The sequence below is a fragment of the Nicotiana tabacum genome, chromosome 22 (genome assembly GCF_000715075.1).
Source record: "Nicotiana tabacum cultivar K326 chromosome 22, ASM71507v2, whole genome shotgun sequence".
NCBI lineage: Eukaryota > Viridiplantae > Streptophyta > Magnoliopsida > Solanales > Solanaceae > Nicotiana > Nicotiana tabacum.
Genome location: NC_134101.1, coordinates 48,956,007 through 48,978,513, shown reverse-complemented (window position 1 = coordinate 48,978,513; position 22,507 = coordinate 48,956,007). Strand labels below are relative to the sequence as shown.

General features: G+C 37.7%; 1 protein-coding gene across 2 annotated transcripts; it reads left to right on the top strand.

The window, feature by feature from the left end:
• The first annotated feature begins 283 nt into the window (after positions 1–283).
• Positions 284–21,338, top strand: LOC107815521 (alpha-mannosidase I MNS4-like). Of its 2 annotated transcripts, XM_075243154.1 has the most exons (18): positions 284–465; positions 1,235–1,354; positions 1,438–1,530; positions 2,774–2,860; positions 3,017–3,107; positions 3,890–3,945; positions 4,683–4,755; positions 5,560–5,669; positions 6,710–6,760; positions 14,387–14,475; positions 14,898–14,979; positions 15,078–15,191; positions 15,770–15,849; positions 17,171–17,306; positions 18,451–18,521; positions 18,742–18,976; positions 19,514–19,590; positions 20,456–20,616. In XM_075243154.1, the coding sequence occupies exons 1-18, from the start codon at positions 304–306 to the stop codon at positions 20,472–20,474; spliced, it is 1,746 nt and encodes a 581-aa protein (XP_075099255.1). In that variant the 5' UTR covers positions 284–303; the 3' UTR covers positions 20,475–20,616. The 2 variants fall into 2 exon arrangements, with proteins under 2 accessions (XP_075099255.1, XP_075099254.1); XM_075243153.1 differs by lacking the exon at positions 19,514–19,590 and having other exon boundaries at positions 20,456–21,338.
• The last annotated feature ends 1,169 nt before the right edge of the window (positions 21,339–22,507 follow it).

Sequence of the window (22,507 nt, the reverse complement as noted above, 5' to 3'; positions counted from 1 at the left end):
AGAATTATAAAATTCCAAAAAACAAAAGAAATTTAAAAAAAAAGAAGTGAAAATGATATATTAAAATTAGAGTTGTGTTTGAACATGAATATAATTTTGGATTATTTTTGAATTTTTGTGAGTAATTTGAATGAAAAATTTTAAAAACAGATTTTTGGAGTTTTTAAATTTTTAAAAAATTCCAAATTCATATTAAAGTAAAATTTAAAAATTTTATGTTCTGATTTAAAAAAAAATGAATATTTTTCGAAAAAATTTAAAAATATTTTATGGCCAAACATTCACATTCACATTCACATTCACATGGACATATATACTCGGCAGAGAGAGAGAGAGAGGAAAAAGCAGGAGAGTGAGGCTATGGAAGCTCCGAAGTTATTGATGCTGATTCTGTGCGCCTTCTTTATAGGCAAAACCCTCGGAGATGGCGTCACTCCGCAAGAAGCCAAAGAGCTCAGAGACGAGGTCACCTTATTTTTCTTCTCTTTATCAATTGTTCACTCGCAGATCGACGCATTTTGGGACCTTTAAAAAAAATTAATCTTGAACTTCAATTATCATTACTTTTTTTTTTCTCTTACTGAATGTAGTTATGTAAAGTGTTAACGGATTGATACGATGTCTAATACTTCAATGATTTGATGTAAAAAGTGGTTATATTCTGATCTCGGCATAAAATTAATATTATTGAGAATCAGTTGTCAGCTCTTCAATAGGAACTCTAAAGCTGAAATAATGAAGATGCTTTCATGTTTCTCGAAATTGCAACAGGAAAAGCAGACGTCAACTGAAAAGAAAAATGTGTTCTTTACTTTATCAAAAATAAAAAATGTATTCAATATAATGAGGCATCTTCTATTTTGTCGGAATGGTTACCGAAGAGATCAAACGATTTGAAACTGAAACGAATAAGTACTGAGCTAGGAATAGACAGTGGCATAATGATTTAACATCCAACCTACTAATCTATTTTCTAGGTTGGAAATTAAAGCAATTGGTACACTTTTGTAAAAGGGGAAGGATATTTCTCATTCATGCCCACCTCACATTTTGCAACCCCTTTTCGTATTAATCCCCCCTTGATATCTAACTTTGGAACTAGGTGGTTAAGAAAAAAAAGTGACCGAAAGTTGAGCATATAATATCTTGTTCATTTTCTTCTGCTTTGCCTTCCCTTCCAATTTCGAACTTTATAATGTGGCTGAAAAATAGTGATTTTTCCATTCCTTTTTAGGTGCGTGAGATGTTCTACCATGCATTTAACGGATATATGGATCATGCTTTTCCACGTGATGAGCTAAGGCCTTTATCTTGTGGAGGAGAAGACACACTTGGTGGCTATGCCTTAACATTGGTAAGAAGACACTTTCTTGCTGGACAGACTAATTTTTCTTGGTAAACATATACTTAATGTTCCTATCATGTGCATCTTCACAGATTGACTCATTGGACACCTTGGCTTTGCTTGGTGACAGGGAGCGGTTTACTTCTTCTGTTGAGTGGATTGGTAAAAATCTCCGGTTTGATATTGTGAGTATGACATTTGTATAAAACTGAATGAATATCGAAGTGAATGATTTTACTCTTTAAAAGACATTGCCTTATGAACTTCGGGTAATTAACTTGTTGAAATTGCATTTAAAAGCACTCCTCTGGCTTCTTGAAAGTTCTTTTTCCCCATTAATTTTTTTTGAGTGCCATAGAAAGGTGATCTCGAATATGACTGTAATAATTCCTTCTAATGTTTTAGTGGCCATAATGCTTCTAATGTTGAGAATATAAGCTTTCATGCATGGGCTTGGTGTTCGACTTGTATGACACAATCAAATATAAGAACCATCAAGTAGTTTGACAAGGTTAAACTTTTGTTGCAAATCTCAATCTCTCCCTAGATTAGATGTTTTTGTCAATTCACTCAATTCAGCAAATAACTAATTGTGTTAATTAAAGTTATTTATAAATAAGAATATTAAACAAGTCATTTTACTTGTAAAGAGATATCCATTTTTATTATTTGCTAGCTTTATGTAGCATGTGATATGTGGGTTAGGCGGATGTCACGGGTTCGAAGTCTGCCACAATCAAAAAGCCTGGTATTTAATGGGAGAAGGGTAGCAGGGCGTATCTATTATCCATCGAGTTTCAAACCATGCGCCCCTGACCCTTAGGGATTTCTTGGTTTTCAAAAAAAAACTGTAAGCTTAGAGTTTGCTTACTATTTACAGCTCATTCACATAGAAGCAACCTACCTCATTGTGAAATTTATAGGCAAGACACCCTTTAGAAACTGGCCTCAATGTTTGATATCTGTTGCCTTTTTGTATCCCCCGGAAGAGACCCTTGGAGTATCTATACTTCTAAGAAGAACCTAAGTTTTTAAAGATAATTGAGACTTTGTTCATACACTCTGCTTTACACCTGCCTGAAGAGGATTAACCTCGTATTAATGCTTCTAACAGGCATCTATGTTGTTAAGATAGAGCAAGAAGGAAATTTTGTTCATTCACTATATTTTACTTGACTTTGCAGGTTTATATCTGACTTTAAGCTTCTGGCCTGATGTCTTTGCGAAATTATTTTTCATTTCCATTTTTGTCACGCTTGTTAGGACGAATTTTTTCTATAAGCCCGGGGAATATTGTTGAAAAAAAGACCCCTTATAAAAGCTCTTGGCCCATCCTTCACTCTGCTCACACTTAGCCGGGAATGGAACTGGGAGTTCGATTTCATTTGCTACTTTTCTGAATTCTGAAAATTTACTATGTATTTGCAGAACAAGACAGTATCTATATTTGAGACTACAATACGTGTCCTTGGAGGTTTAATTTCTGCCCATCTCATTGCAAGCGACTATAACACGGTATTATATTCATGTATATGTTACCTTTGTGTCTTTTAAAAAAAATTACTTTTCTGAAACAACCGAGTATGCCTTCTATGTTTGTTAACTTTAGCAAAGTGAGAGACTCTAAGCTACTTTCTCCAAATATTTTAATCAGGTCCTTTAGAACTGCAGGGCATGAGGATTCCCACTTATGATGATAAATTGCTTCACTTGGCTGAGGACTTGGCACGGAGAATGTTGCCGGCATTTGATACTCCTACAGGTATCCTTCGTGGAATTTGGTTTTGGCCATATCGATCGGGTATAATCAATCTTGTTATGAATATTTTGTAATTATTGAAGGGAACCACTTAGGGAGGTTATTTTTCTTGTAATTGCGTAACCTTGATTTCCTTCATACCTTAGAATAGTTGAATAGGTTTATATTACTATTTAAACACCCCGACAACTTGAGGGAATAATCAAGCTGGACTTTCTCTCAATATTCTCCCATGTTCTTTATTCTCAGATGCTATCAGAGCCAATCCCATCCCTATTGTTGTGTCTCCTTATGTTGGACCTCCTTATTATAGTATCCACGGTCCAGATATCCTGTTCTGGGCATGCATTAGGGTGTTAAAGTGTACCATATTGGTTGAATGGGTTGCAGCCCTTGTATGATTTTGGACGATTCTCACCTCATGATATAGCCTGTTGGGATTGAGTTAGGTCCAAGAACCATTTTCTTAACATTGTTATTGGGTTGGGTCACCCTCTAACAAACGACTTACTTCCAAATATTGCTTTTCTAGTTGGAGGTAATTTAGTATCTTAGAAGATATATAAAAAAAATCTAGTTGCGAGATCCAGCGTTGGGTTTATTATATCTGATAAAAAGTTTAAGGTATTAAGTGTGAGTTTGAACCTAACACCTGCCGATCTTCCTAGTAAAAACACCTTGCCTATCTTACATTCTGAATACCCTTTGTGTAGTTTGTTATTAATATACAAATATATTACCTTCTAAAAAAAAAACTCTTACATTCTGAAATACTTTTGCTGCAGGAATTCCATTTGGATCAGTAAATCTGTTGCATGGAGTCGACGAAAATGAAAGCAAGGTAAATCCTCTTTGTATTCTTCTTTTCCTCTTTGGAAGTGCTGTATTGGATTCCGTCTATAGTGGTATCATGCCTAGTGTGGCAGTGGTTGGAATGGAGCAATGACATTCTATATTCAAGCTCGCTTCAGATTAACTTATCAGTTATAAAATATCTATGACTGTCCTGGTTCTAATGAACATGTGATCTTGTGCCTTTTCTTTCTAATATGATTTGGAATATTTTGTTCTAAGCCTAGTTGTAATTCACAATTATTTTGAATACAAGAATGTTCTTATAGAGCATTGTTGCCCTATTCCCACAAGTAAAGAAGAGAAAACCAGAAATCCTATTGATCTGATCATTTTGTTTCCATCTGACAGACATGAATAAAGTTAGAGAAGACGGACAGATTTCTATCTTTTGAAGTCTGTTACGGATTACTAATAAATAATTTTAGAAGATTGACCTGGTTGGTGGTCTGCATGAGAATCAAGAACCAGTATGACAGGAGAAGACATAATCTACTGTTTGTTAGTTCATGTAAAGTGAAATATGAAAATATTCTGTCTTGCTTGTCTGGAGGACCATGTATGTGCAACTACATGTGCTATGCATGCCATAGTCCTTTATTAGATGTCTGAGCTATTAAAGCCATCTGATACTCTACTTGCTTTTAATTCTGAATCAGCTTTCCTTGCCTGAGACGTGCACACACATTCTTATCCTATATTAAAGTTATATTTTTGGGTGCCTAGATAACATCAACTGCTGGTGGAGGGACACTGACGTTGGAATTTGGGGTACTCAGCCGCTTAACTAATGATCCCAGTAAGTAAAACACTCTTGATCTGATTTACTCAATTTTCCTTTCATCTTCTGATCTTATTCAAGAGTATCTTCAGTATTTTGTTTAGGTTTACTCATTCTAATTACCATGACATGAATAGTTGTTTGTTTCAGCTGACTTAAGGTACACTCTTAGATCCTTGGTGGAAAGAACTCGAAAGAGCTGTAATGTAGGTAAAATGAGTATGTCTTTAGGAATCCAATACCTTCGCGTAGGAGCTTGGGTAAGTTTTACTCTTTAACTTGGTTTAGTAACAGACCTTAGATATCATTTGGGTTCTTCAAAAGATTGAGATTATTTAATTTCTTTCTACTTTGTAGTTACTCAACTGAAAGAAGTATGAGGAGAAAAATCTGGACCTGTTAAAGAGTAATAATTTCTTTTTCCTCCCTTTTCGGGGGTGGTGGTGGTGGTGGGTGGGTGGGGTGGGGGGGATTTGAGGTGAGTCAGGCTGCGGATGTTCCCAATTTGATTTCTGAAATGTAGTCTACTTAACTGTTAACATTAGAGGTTGTACACTCATCTGAGCTTCTAAGAACAGTCAACCCTTTATATTCTGACCGTTTATGGAGATATGTCATCCATTAGATATCTAGTGTCTAGTGACTGTTAATGTTTGGACACAATTCCCAGGTCTCAGGCCCTTTCAAGTAGCAGTCCTTCTAAAATTTTTTGAACAGTAGTTTTGTTTCCCCCTTCATCGCGTGTTTGGTAAATTGAGCAGGTAAATTCATGCAGTTTTGCTTTGGGAACTTATGCTTCTTCTTGTTATGATGGAAATGCAGTTTTTGAGCAAGTTGCAAAGAACGCAGTTCGAGGATTATGGGCTCGCCGGTCAAAGATTAATCTAGTTGGTGCTCATATAGATGTTTTTTCTGGTGACTGGACACAAAAGGTCACATTCTTTCAAATCTAGAACGTGCATTTTGTCATTGTGATAGGCATGATAGGGAAGATTTGATTTGGCTTGATTCATGATGTTACACAACTTGAAATCCTTATTGTTTGTCCATGCTGTTGTGCGTGGAATAATAGGTTGAATAAAGGAGATGGTGAAGGGAATATGCCTTGAGGGGGGGGGGGATATATGGAGGGAAAAGTCAGGTCAGCTGTCCAGCTGCGATGGCATTATTGTTGTCAATTTGATGCTAAGTGCGGGAGAGAGAGAGGTAAAAACTGGGTGGGGTGGGGTTGACTGAAGGGTATAGACTGCAATTTCCAGCTATGCTGATTTCTTCTTGGGTTGAAGAGGCAACATAGATAAAAGAGAGGTGGGCTGGACAAAACGCCTTTTCCTGCTCGAAATGGCCCCTTGCTTCTAAAATTTCTGGAAAGTGAGTTGTCTTTCAGTTTTATCTCCTTTCCCCAAAATTTTTTTAAAAAAGGAGAGAAAATCCGGAAAAAAAAAACTGAAATCTTTTGAATTTCATGATATAGTGTCTGAAATATAGAGGGGTTTGAACTACAACTACGTTAAGGATATCTACCTTCATCTTTGACTCCTGTAACTAAAATATCTATTTCTTATGCATATCTGTAGTACTTCCCTCTGATAATGTATAATGTATAATCCTTAGTTGATCACTTTTTTAATCCCTAAACAGAAGAGTAAACGTCCTCTGTGTGTTAAAATATTTACATTTAGTAACTTCCCATAGTGTTCGGCATTGGATCTAACAGCTATCCCTGCTGTTTGTGCCTCTTGTTGAAGGATTAGAACCTAGACGTTTAAGGGGTATGATTGACTCAAAAAGCTGGATACATTAAAGGAATGGTTTCAACTACGCATGGCTTTGACTTCGTTAGTCATTCCATCTCCACTTAGGATTCAGGAACTGTCATTTTTTTAGCACTGCAACCTAGCATTATTGGTTTTCTGCATTTCTTTCACTTTTCCCTTTGTAGTCAAGCATATAAAATGTTCGTTCTTTGCAGGATGCTGGGATAGGGACAAGTATAGACTCTTTCTATGAATATCTCCTAAAGGTAAATTCTCAACTGTCCAGAATAATTGCTTTTTGTTTACACAAAATAAATAAATATTACTCCTTTTGTGTACAATGCGTAGTTTGTTTGCTTGTGATCATTAGAACTCATTTCTTATTGGTAGTAAAAGCGTAGAATAATGATCTTTATTATATCTATTCTACTGTTCCTGTGCTCCTAACCATGTTTTTGCCATCATGATTCTGGACTTTGTTAATAGAGCAGGATACTGATGATTTGTTTAGCCGGACTTAAATAGTTTGAGCGAAGACGTAGTTGATTGATTAATTAATTTTGGACTTTGTTAATTGTTGGGTTGCCTCAAAATAAGCCTTTTATCATGTAAAACACTGACTGGTTGTATGCTCTGTTACTCTACTGTTTCCATTGCTCCAAAAGTTACTTGCTCTGTTTTCTGGTTAGAAGCTTCACTCTTGCTGACGAATTCTCCCCCTTAATTCTGCACCTATGAATCTATCTTAGGTATAGTGTCTATTTAAAACGTAAGTGAGAATTATTCAAGAAATGGTTCTGTTCTAGCTTTATGTCAAAAAGAGAGAATTGGAACAGTTTAATGCAAACAATAACATGGAATTAGTGTTTATGTACTATAGTCTTATTTGTGTCCAAAAGTAGCTCTTTTTTTCTTCGTATTGTTAAAAATCTTATACACACTAGCTATAAATCCTTGATCCTGTCGTTATTTACCTTCTTATGGATGAGCTAACCACTAGTATAGGATATGAAGTTCTATGGTGCATGCTATTCTGCAGATGGTTTTGCGTTAATTGGTGAAACTTGTGAGGGATCTACTGAGCTTAAATTGTGGAGAAGCATTACAGAGATTCAGCTTTAGGATAAGAATTAAGAATGTACGCAAGAAGTTTTCCTCATAAGAAGAATGCAATTGAAGTAAAATAGTAAATTAGATAGGATTTTGGTGCATAAATGAAAACAATTCAGATATCTACATTCAGTGTTATAGGAGATGAACATATAACATGTAGAATTAAAATAGGATGGCTGAAATTGTTGGGGGTGGGAGGGTGGGGGGTGGGGTAATGAGACACGATAGAAGGATACGTTCCAAAATAAAAGACAAGTGCTATAGAGTGTTTGTGAGACCAACAATGTTAGAGGAGTGAATGTTTTGCTTTCCTAGAAATGCAGATGTTAAGATGGACGTGCAATCATATAATATCAGACTAGATTTAATATAAAATAAATATTACACTAGATTAGAAAACAATCACATCTGAAAGAAGTAAAAGTAGCACATATAGAGAATAAAATGAGAGAATATCAATTGAGATAGTCTGACCATGTTCTATGCAGACCTTCAAAAGCACTGATCTGTAGGTGAGATACTATGACAATTGAAGGAGTTATAGGGACCAGTAAACCTGAAATTTATATGGTGGGAAATCATCGCAAAAGATCTATAATATCTCGGGATTCTTGCGGGTTTAGCGAAGAGTAAAATACAATGGGAAAGAAGACCCATATAGATGGTAACAACTAGGTGGAGTCAAGACTTACTTGTGTGGTACACCTACATTAGTTCCAGTATTTGCTAGGAGTTCCTTTTGGTTTGTTTATATATGTGTATGTCGATGCAGAAATAAGCTTGGATTTAGAGAACTTCTATTGGCAACCCCTAACATGCCGTAAAAGACAAGTTCTTGTGTAGTGGAATGACATAGGACCAAATAGAGCAAAATGGATAGAGAGGATTCAGATGACCGACTACTAGTTCCGGTGGAGGCGTAGTTGTATTCGTTTTGTTTTAACCATCAATTTTTTAATCTGTTGTATGTCCTTTTTTAAAAGAGTATCTTGTGTAATTCTTACAATTCAAGATTCAAATATTCAAATTTTGAACGGTGTTTATATTCAGGTAAAGGACTCTTTCTTCTTCATCGTCTTTTTGGTGATTATACCATCCATGTGAAAATAATTTTTGTTAATTTACAGCATGTATATAGTGTAGTATTGTCCCACATTGGTAGAGGAGTAGTATGTCCTTGTATAGTATAGCTATAAATAAGGACCTCTTGTGTAGCATTATTCATTCATTCAATATATCAATAATATATTTTCTCCCGTGCCTTCTCACATGGTATCAGAGCAATTGTGAGAGACTTATCGCTGTGCATAAATTCCAGCGATTCCGGGAAAGAGAAATCAGTATTTTTTTTAAGGTTGTTTTCTATCTGCTTCATTTCTGTCAGTGTTGTGCAAAATCCAACACTACCACAAGAGTCGTCACTGTCCGGCGACCAAACCCCAGTGAACAACTCCGGCAAAAGCAGCCTCACGCGCCTCCACGCGCCACCAGAAGCTCACGCGCGTGAGCTCACGCGCCGGCGCGTACGACCACTTCCGGCCATTTTTTGAAAATCTTCCTTCAGAACAGTTGGGTCGCCTGGTAATTCCGATCCTACCCCTACTGTTTTCATTTCATTCCGACAACTTTGAGTTTTTTCCGGTAGCTACAGTACTATTCCGACAGCTACAGTAGATTCCAGCAGCTACAGTATTTCAGTATTCTGTTTCTGTGTTTCCGTACACTGTTTCAGTGGTTCATAGTTGATTCTTTCTCTTATTTGGTAATAATTTGCAACAATGTCTTTGGGATTTGATGCTTTTGGGTCTAGAAACATGAGTTCTGGAAACTCTAGTGCTATTATTACCTCGGAACCTTTAATGGGAGGTTCAAACTACTTAGCTTGGGCTTCATCTGTTGAGTTATGGTGTAGAGGTCAAGGTGTTCAAGATCATCTAATCAAACAGTCTAGCGATGGAGATGAAAAGGCAATAGCACTTTGGGCAAAAATCGATGCTCAGTTATGTAGCATCTTGTGGCGATCTATTGATTCCAAGTTGATGCCCTTGTTTCGTCCATTCCAGACATGTTATTTGGTTTGGGCAAAGGCACGCACCTTATACACTAATGACATATCTCGCTTCTATGATGTGATATCACGGATGACAAACTTAAAGAAGCAGGAATTGGATATGTCTACTTACTTGGGTCAAGTACAGGCAGTCATGGAGGAATTTGAGAAGTTGATGCCAGTTTTAGCTAGTGTGGAAAAACAACAAGAGCAGCGACAGAAGATGTTTCTCGTTCTTACCCTCGCTGGACTTCCTAATGATCTTGATTCAGTACGCGACCAGATTTTGGCTAGTCCGTCTGTCCCGACAGTTGATGAATTATTCTCTCGATTACTCCGCCTTGCTGCAGCACCAAGTCCACCAGTGAGCTCATCACAGATACTTGATTCCTCTGTTCTTGCATCCCAGACAATGGATGTTCGGGCATCTCAAACTATGGAGCATAGACGAGGAGAAGGTCGTTTTGGAAGATCTAGACCCAAGTGTTCTTATTGTCACAAACTTGGACACACTCGTGAAATGTGTTATTCTCTACATGGTCGTCCACCCAAAAATGCTTACATTGCTCAGACCGAGACTCCAGGTAACCAAGGATTTTCTTTATCTAAAGAAGAATATAATGAGCTCCTTCAGTATCGAGCAAGTAAGCAGACATCTCCACAAGTAGCCTCAGTTGCTCAGACTGATACTTCTGTTTCTGGTAATTCTTTTGCTTGTGTTTCCCAGTCTAGCACTCTTGGCCCATGGGTCATGGACTCCGGCACTTCTGATCACATCTCTGGTAATATATCACTTTTGTCAAATATTGTATATTCACAGTCTCTTCCCACTGTTACTTTAGCCAATGGATGTCAAACTAAGGCAAAAGGAGTTGGACAAGCTAATCCCTTGTCTTCTATCACCCTAGATTCCGTTCTTTATGTCCCTGGCTGTCCTTTTAGTCTTGCATCTGTTAGTCGTTTGACTCGTGCCCTCCATTGTGGTATATACTTTATTGACGATTCTTTTATTATGCAGGACCGCAGTACGGGACAGACAATTGGTATAGGACGTGAATCAGAAGGCCTTTACTACCTTAACTCACTCAGTCCTTCCACAACATGTCTAGTTACAGATCCTCCAGATCTAATCCACAGACGTTTAGGACATCCGAGTTTATCCAAACTTCAGAAGATGGTGCCTAGTTTATCTAGTTTGTCTACATTAGATTGTGAGTCGTGTCAACTTGGGAAACATACCCGAGCCTCCTTTTCGCGTAGTGTTGAGAGTCATGCAGAGTCTGTCTTCTCCTTAGTTCATTCTGATATATGGGGTCCTAGTAGAGTCAGTTCATCCTTGGGATTTCGTTACTTTGTCAGTTTCATTGATGATTATTCAAGATGTACTTGGCTTTTCTTAATGAAAGATCGTTCTGAGTTATTTTCTATATTCCAGAGTTTCTGTGCTGAAATCAAAAACCAATTTGGTGTTTCTATTCGCATTTTTCGCAGTGATAATGCCTTAGAATATTTATCTTCTCAATTTCAGCAATTTATGACTTCTCAGGGAATTATTCATCAGACATCTTGTCCTTATACCCCTCAGCAAAATGGGGTTGCTGAGAGAAAGAATAGGCATCTTATTGAGACTGCTCGCACACTTCTAATTGAATCTCGTGTTCCGTTGCGTTTTTGGGGCGATACAGTTCTCACAGCTTGTTATTTGATTAATCGGATGCCTTCATCTCCCATCAAGAATCAGATTCCGCATTCAGTATTGTTTCCCCAGTCACCCTTATACTCTCTTCCACCTCGTGTTTTTGGGAGCACGTGTTTTGTTCATAACTTAGCCCCTGGGAAAGATAAGTTAGCTCCCCGTGCTCTCAAGTGTGTCTTCCTTGGTTATTCTCGTGCTCAGAAGGGATATCGTTGTTATTCTCCAGATCTTCGTAGGTACCTTATGTCAGCCGACGTCACATTTTTTGAGTCTAAACCTTTCTTTACCTCTGCTGACCACCATGATATATCTGAGGTCTTACCTATACCGACCTTTGAGGAGTTTACTATAGCTCCTCCTCCACCTTCGACCACAGAGTTTTCATCCATACCAACCGTTGAGGAGTCTAGTGTTGTTCCCCCTAGTTCCCCGGCCACAGGAACACCACTCTTGACTTATCATCGTCGTTTGCGTCCTCCATCAGGCCCAACTGGTTCTCGTCCTGCACCTGACCCTGCTCCTGCTGCGGACCCTGCTCCTAGTACACCGATTGCACTTCGGAAAGGTATAAGGACCACACTTAACCCTAATCCTCATTATGTCGGTTTGAGCTATCATCGTCTGTCATCTCCCCATTATGCTTTTATATCTTCTTTGTCCTCGGTTTCCATCCCTAAGTCTACAGGTGAAGCGTTGTCTCATCCAGGATGGCGACATGCTATGAGTGACGAGATGTCTGCTTTACATACAAGTGGTACTTGGGAGCTTGTTCCTCTTCTCTCAAGTAAATCTACTGTTGGTTGTCGTTGGGTTTATGCAGTCAAAGTTGGTCCCGATGGACAGATTGATCGACTTAAGGCCCGTCTTGTTGCCAAAGGATATACTCAGATATTTGGGCTCGATTACAGTGATACCTTCTCTCCCGTGGCTAAAGTGGCTTCAGTCCGCCTTTTTCTATCCATGGCTGCGGTTCGTCATTGGCCCCTCTATCAGCTGAACATTAAAAATGCCTTTCTTCACGGTGATCTTGAGGATGAGGTTTATATGGAGCAACCACCTGGTTTTGTTGCTCAGGGGGAGTCTCGTGGCCTTGTATGTCGCTTGCGTCGGTCACTTTATGGTCTAAAGCAGTCTCCTCGAGCCTGGTTTGGTAAGTTCAGCACGGTTATCCAGGAGTTTGGCATGATTCGTAGTGAAGCTGATCACTCTGTGTTTTATCGGCACTCTGCTTCAAGTCTCTGTATTTATCTGGTAGTCTATGTTGATGATATTGTTATTACTGGCAATGATCAGGATGGTATTACCAACCTGAAACAGCATCTCTTCCAGCACTTCCAAACTAAGGATCTAGGCAGATTGAAGTACTTTCTGGGTATTGAGGTTGCCCAGTCTAGCTCAGGTATTGTTATTTCTCAAAGAAAATATGCTTTAGACATTCTTGAGGAGACGGGGATGATAGGTTGCAGACCTGCTGACACTCCGATGGATCCGAATTATAAACTTATGCCAGGACAGGAGGGAGCCGCTTAGCGATCCTGCAAGCTATAGGCGACTGGTTGGAAAATTAAATTATCTCACAGTGACTAGACCCGACATTTCCTATCCTGTGAGTGTGGTAAGTCAGTTTATGAATTCTCCCTGTGATAGTCATTGGGATGCAGTTGTCCGCATTATTCGATATATAAAATCGGCTCCAGGCAAAGGGTTACTCTTTGAGGATCGAGGTCATGAGCAGATCATTGGATACTCAGATGCTGATTGGGCAGGATCACCTTCTGATAGACGTTCTACGTCTGGATATTGTGTTTTAGTAGGAGGAAATTTGGTGTCCTGGAAGAGCAAAAAACAGAATGTAGTTGCTCGGTCTAGTGCAGAAGCAGAATATCGAGCAATGGCTATGGCAACATGTGAGCTAGTCTGGACCAAACAATTGCTCAAGGAGTTGAAATTTGGTGAAATCAGTCGGATGGAACTTGTGTGCGATAATCAAGCTGCCCTTCATATTGCATCAAATCCGGTGTTCCATGAGAGAACTAAACACATTGAGATTGATTGTCACTTCGTCAGAGAAAAGATACTTTCAGGAGAGATTGCTACAAAGTTTGTGAGGTCAAATGATCAACTTGCAGATATCTTCACCAAGTCTCTCACTGGTCCTCGTATTAGTTATATATGTAACAAGCTCGGTACATATGATTTGTATGCACCGGCTTGAGGGGGAGTGTTAATTTACAGCATATATATAGTGTAGTATTGTCCCACATTGGTAGAGGAGTAATATGTCCTTGTATAGTATAGCTATAAATAAGGACCTCTTGTGTAGCATTATTCATTCATTCAATATATCAATAATATATTTTCTCCCGTGCCTTCTCACAATTTTGAATATGAGGAAACCATAAAGCTTCCTGGAATATTGGATATTGCCATACTTACTGCCCCTGTCTTATCTGTATTTACATTAAACTCGGGGGGGTGGGGGTGTATTCTTGCTTTGGGGACCTATTTCAATTATCATATCATCTCTTATCTATATTTAAGTAATTTCGAAGCTCGTAAACACTGAATAATTTCCAATTATGCTGGGGGAAAACTAGAGTTGCATGTGTTTCACTATTGGACAGATGGAAAGTTGTATTGAAAAAGTACCTCCTTGCACTTCCCTGGGCGTGGAGTGGGAGGGGGAAGAGGAAAGGACACGGTGTTGAAAGGATGGTTATATTCTGACATTTACCTCTAGGAGATTTTGCTATGGCATGGTTGCTGAGATCAGAAAATACTTATTTCTATCATTAATTCCTGTTCTTTATGGAGCACTTTTATTCACAAGCTTTTTGTTAGCATTTTCAGGGTATTGTAATTCACTACTGGAAGTTCAGATTTGACTTTAAGGAGTTAGGAGTAGTTTTTCTTTTTGAACTAAATGAGTTAGTAGTTTAATTGCTTCGTTTCACAAACTCATAAATTCCTATGGGTTGATTTGTATGTAAATTTTCCTTAATCCTGACCTACTCATTCACATATTTATTTCAGGCTTATTTGCTATTTGGGGATGAAGAATATCTTTTCATCTTCCAGGAAGCTTATAAGGCTGCTATGCACTATCTCTTTAATGATCCTTGGTAAGTAATGCTGCTTGCTAAGGCTTTTATTCAATACGGAGAAATCCCCATGGCTGTATTCCATTGATGTTGTTAAATCAAGAGAACTAATATAGTTATTCTTTTGGAAGTGCGTCACAACATGTCTAGGTTCGTTTAGTTCGAGTATGATTACATCTCATAGATTATTTCTAAGGATATTTTAGAACATTCTCCACTTAATTGTTAGAGAATAATAACTTCCATTATTTTGCAGTACGTAGGCTAAGGCTCCTAAATAGGAAGCCCAATGTAGTCAATAACCAATTCAAGAAATATTTTTCTTATTCTCTCCTGTATTATGAGTTGGTACTCCACAATTTAAAGTCTTACCCACCCCAAATTTTCTCTTGTTCTCTAGAACTAAAAGTTCTGTGCAAATTTGCCTTTTTCAATATGTGTAGGTACGTAGAAGTAAATATGAATTCTGCTGCCCTTGTCTGGCCTTTATTTAACAGCCTGCAGGCATTCTGGCCAGGTCTTCAGGTGATTTGGTTATGGAGATCTCTCATACTCAAGCAAACCAATTGTTTCCTTAAAATGTTATTCATAGACGGAACTAACTTTTGTGTATTTGTTGAAAGGTTCTAGCAGGGGATATTGAGCCTGCCATTAGAACACATGCTGCTTTCTTCAGCGTCTGGAGAAGATATGGGTTTACCCCAGAGGGTTTCAATCTAGCTACGCTCAGTGTTCAAGTACCACCTTACTCTTGTCTAGTTCTTTTTGATATTTTGAGTTTGTTTATCTGCTAGTTATTTTATCAATGTACTTGTGTATGTAACTTGACCTAGATATAGGCAGTGCCTGTTAGCATGAAATTGCTCCGGATGGCCTTATATGTGGTTAAAAGGAAAACCTCCATTGTATTGTTCGGTTGCCCAACTTAGCCCACATCACGAGCGAACATATAAGGTTAAGAGGTTTCATTTGGCCATCTTCATAGACATTCCTTTGACTCGTACAACTCTTTCTCCATCGGGTCATTCTGTGTAACACTTTATCATTCTTTTAGCAACAGATAAGTCGGCCATGTAAGTGGATGGAACGTTTTAGTGATAGATCATTTCTCATTGCTGTGAAATATAGACAGTAAGGCCACCACGTGAAGTCTTCTTCCATTTCCTTGAATTCTTTGTGCATTGATCTTGTTCCTTCTATTGCCCCTTCTTGTGCTGACTGGGCACCTGATTGCTATTGCTGGTGTGGTTGGGAGTGGTTGTTTACTGTATTGTCACTTATCTTATGTTTTATTGTTTTTTTGCTTACAATATAGCAAGGCCAGAAAAGCTATCCTCTGCGTCCGGAATTGATTGAGAGCACATATTGGCTGTACAAAGCTACCAGAGATCCCAGGTTGGTGTGTTTGCTTTTGAATTGTGTTTTTCTTTTGCTTTCATTTTTCACTAGTAAATTAAACTCAGAACATTATTGGATGATTGGTCACTGCCTTTTTCATGATTGTATCATGTGAAGACTATCTTTAGGCACGTGCAATCTTCAAAGGGTTAGGTTTTTACTTATTTGTTTTGCAGTCTATTCAATCTTTTAACAAAGCTGAAATTAAATGGAAATCACAACCAGGAAAGATATTACAGTATGGATGTGCTGTATATCCAAGTTAGCAGAGTCATTCATTCTAGGAACGGAAGATCACGTCTTTCTTGCATGACATTGACATCTTTTAGCCCATACATGTGAGCTCATCAGATACACAGGAAAGCCGTCTAAAGGACAATTTACTAGTCTTTCCCCCCAGAATGACCCAGACAAAGATTCCCTCTGAAGAAATCCTTTTTAGATTTCCTATTGGCAGTCCTTATCAAGTTTCCTATCTATGATCGTTGTGACATTAGTTATAGCCTGGACGTTGAATTTGGATGTGTGTGAAGGTAACCTCATAATTAGGATTTATTATTACTTGTCTGGGGCACCCAGGAGGGCCAAATAGACACATAGCAAAAACTCAAACTCCTACAAACGAAGGGAGTTGAGGAAATCAAGTGTCTATATCGTATACATCTAACATGTTACACCAAAAAGCCAAAAGAAAACTCAGTTTGAATATATGGTTCTGCTTTATCTTCAGAGCATCCTTGGTTTCCTTTTCTGTCCGACGGACCAAAAAGCAGTTTTCCTGCAAACCCTTTTGTAGGTGGATAATACTTTCTGTTTCAACTTTCACACATATAGCATCTGTTGCTTAACTGCAGCCCCTTTTTCTGCAAGTTCTCTTAGGTCAAACAGGATTCATGAGCCACTAGCCAAGAGAAGCATATCACTTTAGGAGCATCTTTTCTCCAAATCTATTTCCAAGGCCAAAAGGAGATCTGATCTGTCCCTTCGGTTAATGTGTTGTAACAAGATTTAACAGTAAAAACATCTTCGTTTTGTGCTAGAACTTTCGTTCCTTGCATGATCAAAAGAGATTCCAGAAAGGGTGAGAGAATGGTTAATGATTATGCACAGTTTGAGTAAGCTGCACGGTCATTGCTACACTGAAAAATTCGATTTCAATTATTTAAAACTCTTTCTTTCTTTCTTTCTTTCTTTCTTTCTTTCTTTCTTCATTGAGTGCTTTCCCTTCTTGGATAGCAATTTAATCAATACACTCAGACTTCAAGGGTTCGAGCCTTATGTTTCTTTTAATTACATCTATTGAATCATTTTGATGTAGGTATCTTGATGCCGGAAGGGATATGCTAGCTAGCTTGCAATATGGTGCCCGATGCACTTGTGGATATTGTCATATATCCGATGTTGAATTTCACAAACAAGAAGATCACATGGAGAGCTTTTTCTTGGCAGAAACTGTAAGGAATAAGGCTCAATTTTATTTTACCGTGTTCTGTCTGTGGTATATCAGTTTATTCCTGTGTCTTGTTTAGACGATATTGAGTGATTATGAGGGACTACCTACATGAATATATATGGGGGTATTATGAGGATCGAGGACACTGGAAAAAGTAAAGGCACAGGAGAATAATTTTCATTTGCCCTCGAATTAATTCTTAATTTCAACTTTAGTCCTTTAATTAGTGAACAGACTTTTTACCTTGACATAATGAGTGGGTCAAGCACATTAAGTCCCTTTGCTGCAGGAGTCAGCCAACTGACGGAAATTAATAGCCCATCCAGCTTCGCTGAACCTCCTGACCCTACAAACTTTCGCTTACGCTCTGCAACCTTAACTCTAAATCTCCAAAAAATTATTCCCAACACAATGTGAAGCACTTAAGGAAACATTGATGTATAATGGGTTTGTGGTTGGGCATATTGTAGAAGTCTAACTTAGTGACGAGATTAAGGTAAATATGATTTCTCTTGTAACTTCTAGGGCGAGCTAATTCAAAAGTCAGTAAGGGCTGGCAAAAAAACAGATCACATTGGTGGATGAATGATATGTCTCAGTTGTGTGTTTGCACACCGCTTTTCTGCTGTGAACTATTCACAGTTTTATGACTAGTGGCTATGTGTGAATAGTGAAGGTGATCTTGTAATCTGATCTTAGCTGAGCGTAAGTGGAGTAACCTTATCGTGTTTTATGTCATATTACTTCTCTTTTATCTATGAAATAAGGTAAAACATCTTTGCACTAATAAATTGATTTATGTCATTGATTTAACCATGATTTGTTTCTCCGGTCCTTACATTGTTGATATCATTTTCCTGGCCTTGTTGTTGTTATTTACTTGTTCCTATTCTTCCTCTCGAGCCGAGGGTCTTTCGGAAACAGTCTCTCTGCCCTCCAAGGTAGGGGTAAGGTCTGCGTACACATTACCCTCCCCAGACTCCACTTGTGGGTAAGGTCTGCGACTCTGCGTACCATGATTTGAGTTGGCTTGAACCAATGCATGATTACACTTGACAATCTCTCTTTCTCTCTCTCTCTTAATTATAATTGTTTTTTTTCCTGTTCCGTGTATTTGGATACTTCTCTAATTGATATTTTTTCAGGTTAAATATTTGTGGCTTCTTTTTGATTTAGCTGCTGGTCCAGATAACCTGGTTGAGAATGGCCCATACAAGTAAATTGTCTATACCATCGCTTGTATTCATTGTTTATTTTATTCTTTAAAGTTTCTGCACTGCCCTTCCTCCTTCCCCATGCAAAGACAGAAAAAAGAAATGTGTCCAAGAAAAAATTAGAAAATTCACCACTTTCTGTTTCTTTTCCTTATTTCTTTAAATCTTCTCCATCTTCCTTCTACTCACTCAATATTTTTGGCATTTCTTTTAATTTTAAAGGTATATTTTCAGCACAGAAGGTCATTTATTGCCTGCAACTCCTCAAATATCCTTAGTACGCGAGCATTGTTCCTACTTCGGAGCATATTGTAGGAACATCAAGTTGATACTGAAAACTCATGCACCTGAGAGTGCAGAAACTAATTCCAGTCACTCTCAAACACAACCTGCAGATTCAAGTTTCTTATCGCGCTCCAATTATCAAAGTTCCCCATTTATAACTGGTTTGATTAAGGTCAGAAATTTAAAAGGTTCTTATTGACTAATTCCTATTGAACGTTTAGTTCAATCATTGGGAATTTGCTAACATGAAATTCCCCGTATTTTGATTTTAGTTTAGCTAATTAAGCATGACGGTCCGATGAAAAGTTGGACATAAGTCTTAGTTCTTTTTCTTTATTTTAGAACCAATTTGCAAGATGCGCTTCTTATATTGGCTTTGTACAGCTTGATCTTCAAGTTGAAATTTTGCAAACTAAAGTTTCCTAATACTGCTTCAAATATCTGCAGTTCAATAGATATAATTTTTTTTTTATGAAGATAAAATATTTTGTAGTTTGACTTGGATATTTGTTTGGTAGAAGAAATGTTAAAGTAATTCTTGTAGCGTGCGTGTGAAATTTGATTTGACTTGGAAAAAATCACATGATAGTTTAAGGTTGAATTCTTTAGCTAAGTTTGAAGGCTTGCAACCTTTTTGTGTGTGTGATTACTGATTAGTACTATTTTTCTTATGATGTGGAATACAATGGGTCTGATAATTCTCTCAAAGAGGGTGGTAATCAAAGTAGCATTTAAAGAAATGGAGACAATTTGTGGTTTTGCTTGCAAGAGACCAAGCTGGCAGAGGTAATGAAACAGGGCTCGTAGTGCGTGTGTAACAGATGGGTTAGGTGGATTCTATAGATAAAGGGGCCGCATATAGTATATTTTTCTCATGGGGCAAAAGGTTGATGTTTATGGTCAAGGGTTAAGGTGCTTAATCGTGCAATACTGGTGAAATATAACACTAACTTGGGGGTCTATCATAAATAGGTACATCGACTTATCAAACAAAAATTAGTACTTATTGTTTTTTTTTCAAAATAGACGCCATCCACATTATTGGATTACTCTCCCTGGAGAAGATAACCTAGTGTACAAATTCCTGTATGGGCTAAACTGCTAACTTCTCTAGTATTACAGAGATCATGTTTTTCCTTTTCATAATTAGCACTATCTTCAGAAATTCAGGAAAATATACATTGGCATACTCCTATGTTATGCACTAAATGAAACAAGCTCATGGCAGTGAAGGGAGGATGGGAGGTTTCTTGTGGTAGACTTAACTCCAAATTTTTTTAGTAGTAGGGAGCTTTAATATAGTGACTGTATTTCCTTTTAATCTTCCGCTCAAGTTCTCATAGTTCCTTTTATTGCTGGAATTTTTAAAGTTATATAAGAAGGGAAAGTAATTTATTGGTTGAAATGTGTTAAATTATTTGGATGTCCTAAAATGGAAGATGTCACATAAAATGAGGAGACACTCCATTTCTGAACCTTGATTTAATATATTGTTCTATTTCATATGGATACCATGGCCAGTGACCCTCCAAACTGCTTTAGCGGGAAAAAAAAGGAAAGAAAGAAAAAGAAAATGATATATATATATATATAGAGAGAGAGATTTCCCATGTTACTGGAAGATTCATTTTCACTTGAATTTTTATGATAGGGACTCTGTCCAGGGCTAACCCATGAACAAAGGTTTGGCATATCATTCATGGCTCCGGTGGATCCAAGTAGTGAGGATGAAAATTCAAGTCAAAGGGAGACAGCTGAAGTTCAGAGTCATTCAGTTGTGCTGATTTCAGACCCCAATTCTGAAATTTCCCTATCAAGTCCCCATAGTGATCATGACAATGATCCAGTTCGTGCGCCACAAGAAAAGAGCCCCTCTTCTAAAGAAAGCAGATAACCAGACTCAATGTGTAATGGAATTTAGCCTCGTTAAATTTGCTGTCCATCAAAGGACTTCCCAACTCTGGTCATGATTTGGAAGGGGGTTCAAGCTTCAACATCCTGGAAGGTGAAGTCAGGGTTCTGCTTGTATATGGTGATTTAGCTTGATACCTGTCGGTACCGAAGATGGGCACTAGTGGCAAGAGCTCAATTTGCTTTTTTCAGAGTGCCATGATTCTTAGAATGGTTTATTAGGAGTCTCAGTCATATGCATAATACACATAGAAGTATCCTGCAAGAATATATGAATCAGGAGGTGACAAAACATGCCTAACAAGGTGTGATCCAGGACTTTTTACTGTATACTAAGTTTGCTAACATTTAACTGATGCGACGGAGTTGGGCAAGACGGAATTTTCTGGTGATCCCAGATCAGAGACAGGAAGAGTGACTAATCAATTTTGTACACTTGAGATTGCTACCACAAGGTATTGATTCTGTTTTCAGTTATTTTCTACAGGCAGTGGTATTAGTTTGCCCAAATTCAAGTTTGTAAATCATGTACTCTAATAATATCAGTCAGTGCCAGATGGACTGTATTTTTGGAGTTTTTTGGACCGCATATTTCTGATTCTATAATGGAGTTTAATTTAAAATTTGTTATACTTAAAGCCGTGTGTTAGCTCAAAATTGGCTTAATAATAAAACAAGTCAGTTCCAGCTTATGAATAACTATATCCGAGAGTTTTACATCAAAAGGCTTGACCTATAGATGGCCAGAATTTAGAGCCCCCCCCCCCCCCCCCCCCCGCCGCCGTTTATAGGCTAGTTTCTCGGAGAAGTTGAACAAAAATGCAGAAAGTGGAGGTCTGTATAAACCAATTATAATTTATATGAGTTGAGCTTGAGCTTGAGCTTATACGCATTAGTCTTTGATCATAATTTAGCAAAAATTGAGCTTTGTGACACTTCAATGTTAAACAGGCTGATAGAACAGTTCCAATGTTGGTTATGACAATGCTTATGTTTTTTTTTCCTTCTTAAAATTAAAATAATGCAATGGGGTGTGTACCATAATACATCTCAGATATTCAGCAATTGAGAAACTACCAAAAGCATTTCCACGCAACTGCCAAGAATGGAGTCTACTTCTATCAATGTCTGTAGACTAGGTAGACTTAGTTTAGTCCCTAATTAGAATTGGATGTGATTATAATTAATAGTCTAATTAAAATATCTTATAATACCAATGATTTAAAGGCTAAAATTGTTTTCCGAAAAAGAAATTAATAAGATTATAATGACCGAGCTCCCATTGCTATATATGATCATCCTATGGGGGTTAATCGGACGAGCTGGTCCTGGCTGGACACGAAAAAAACAGTCCGTCCGGTTAGTGGTTCGGGCTGGATAGTAGGCTGGCTAACCGGGCTGGTAATGGGTTGGGAAAATCCGGGTTAATTAGGGCCAGTTCGGGCTTAACGGGTTCGGACCGGGCTGAGTTACTTATTTTTTTTTTAGTATATTATGTTTTTCTTATTCAATGTTATTGATACTTAAGTATGCAAACTTTTAAGGCTTAGAATTAAACTTTAAAGTTTTAAATTTGAAATTTAAAATTTTAAAATTGAAAGTAAGTGGCTACAAAAAATTATTTAATAAAACCAATATGTAAGGATCAAACTCCGAAGGCTTTCGTTTTATATTTTCATTGAATAATAAATAATACTTCAAATTAATTTACAAGTTCTATTTTGATTTTTTTATTTTTGAACTTGCAAATTAAAAGTTTACAACAATTATAAAAAATAAGGAAGAGTACATC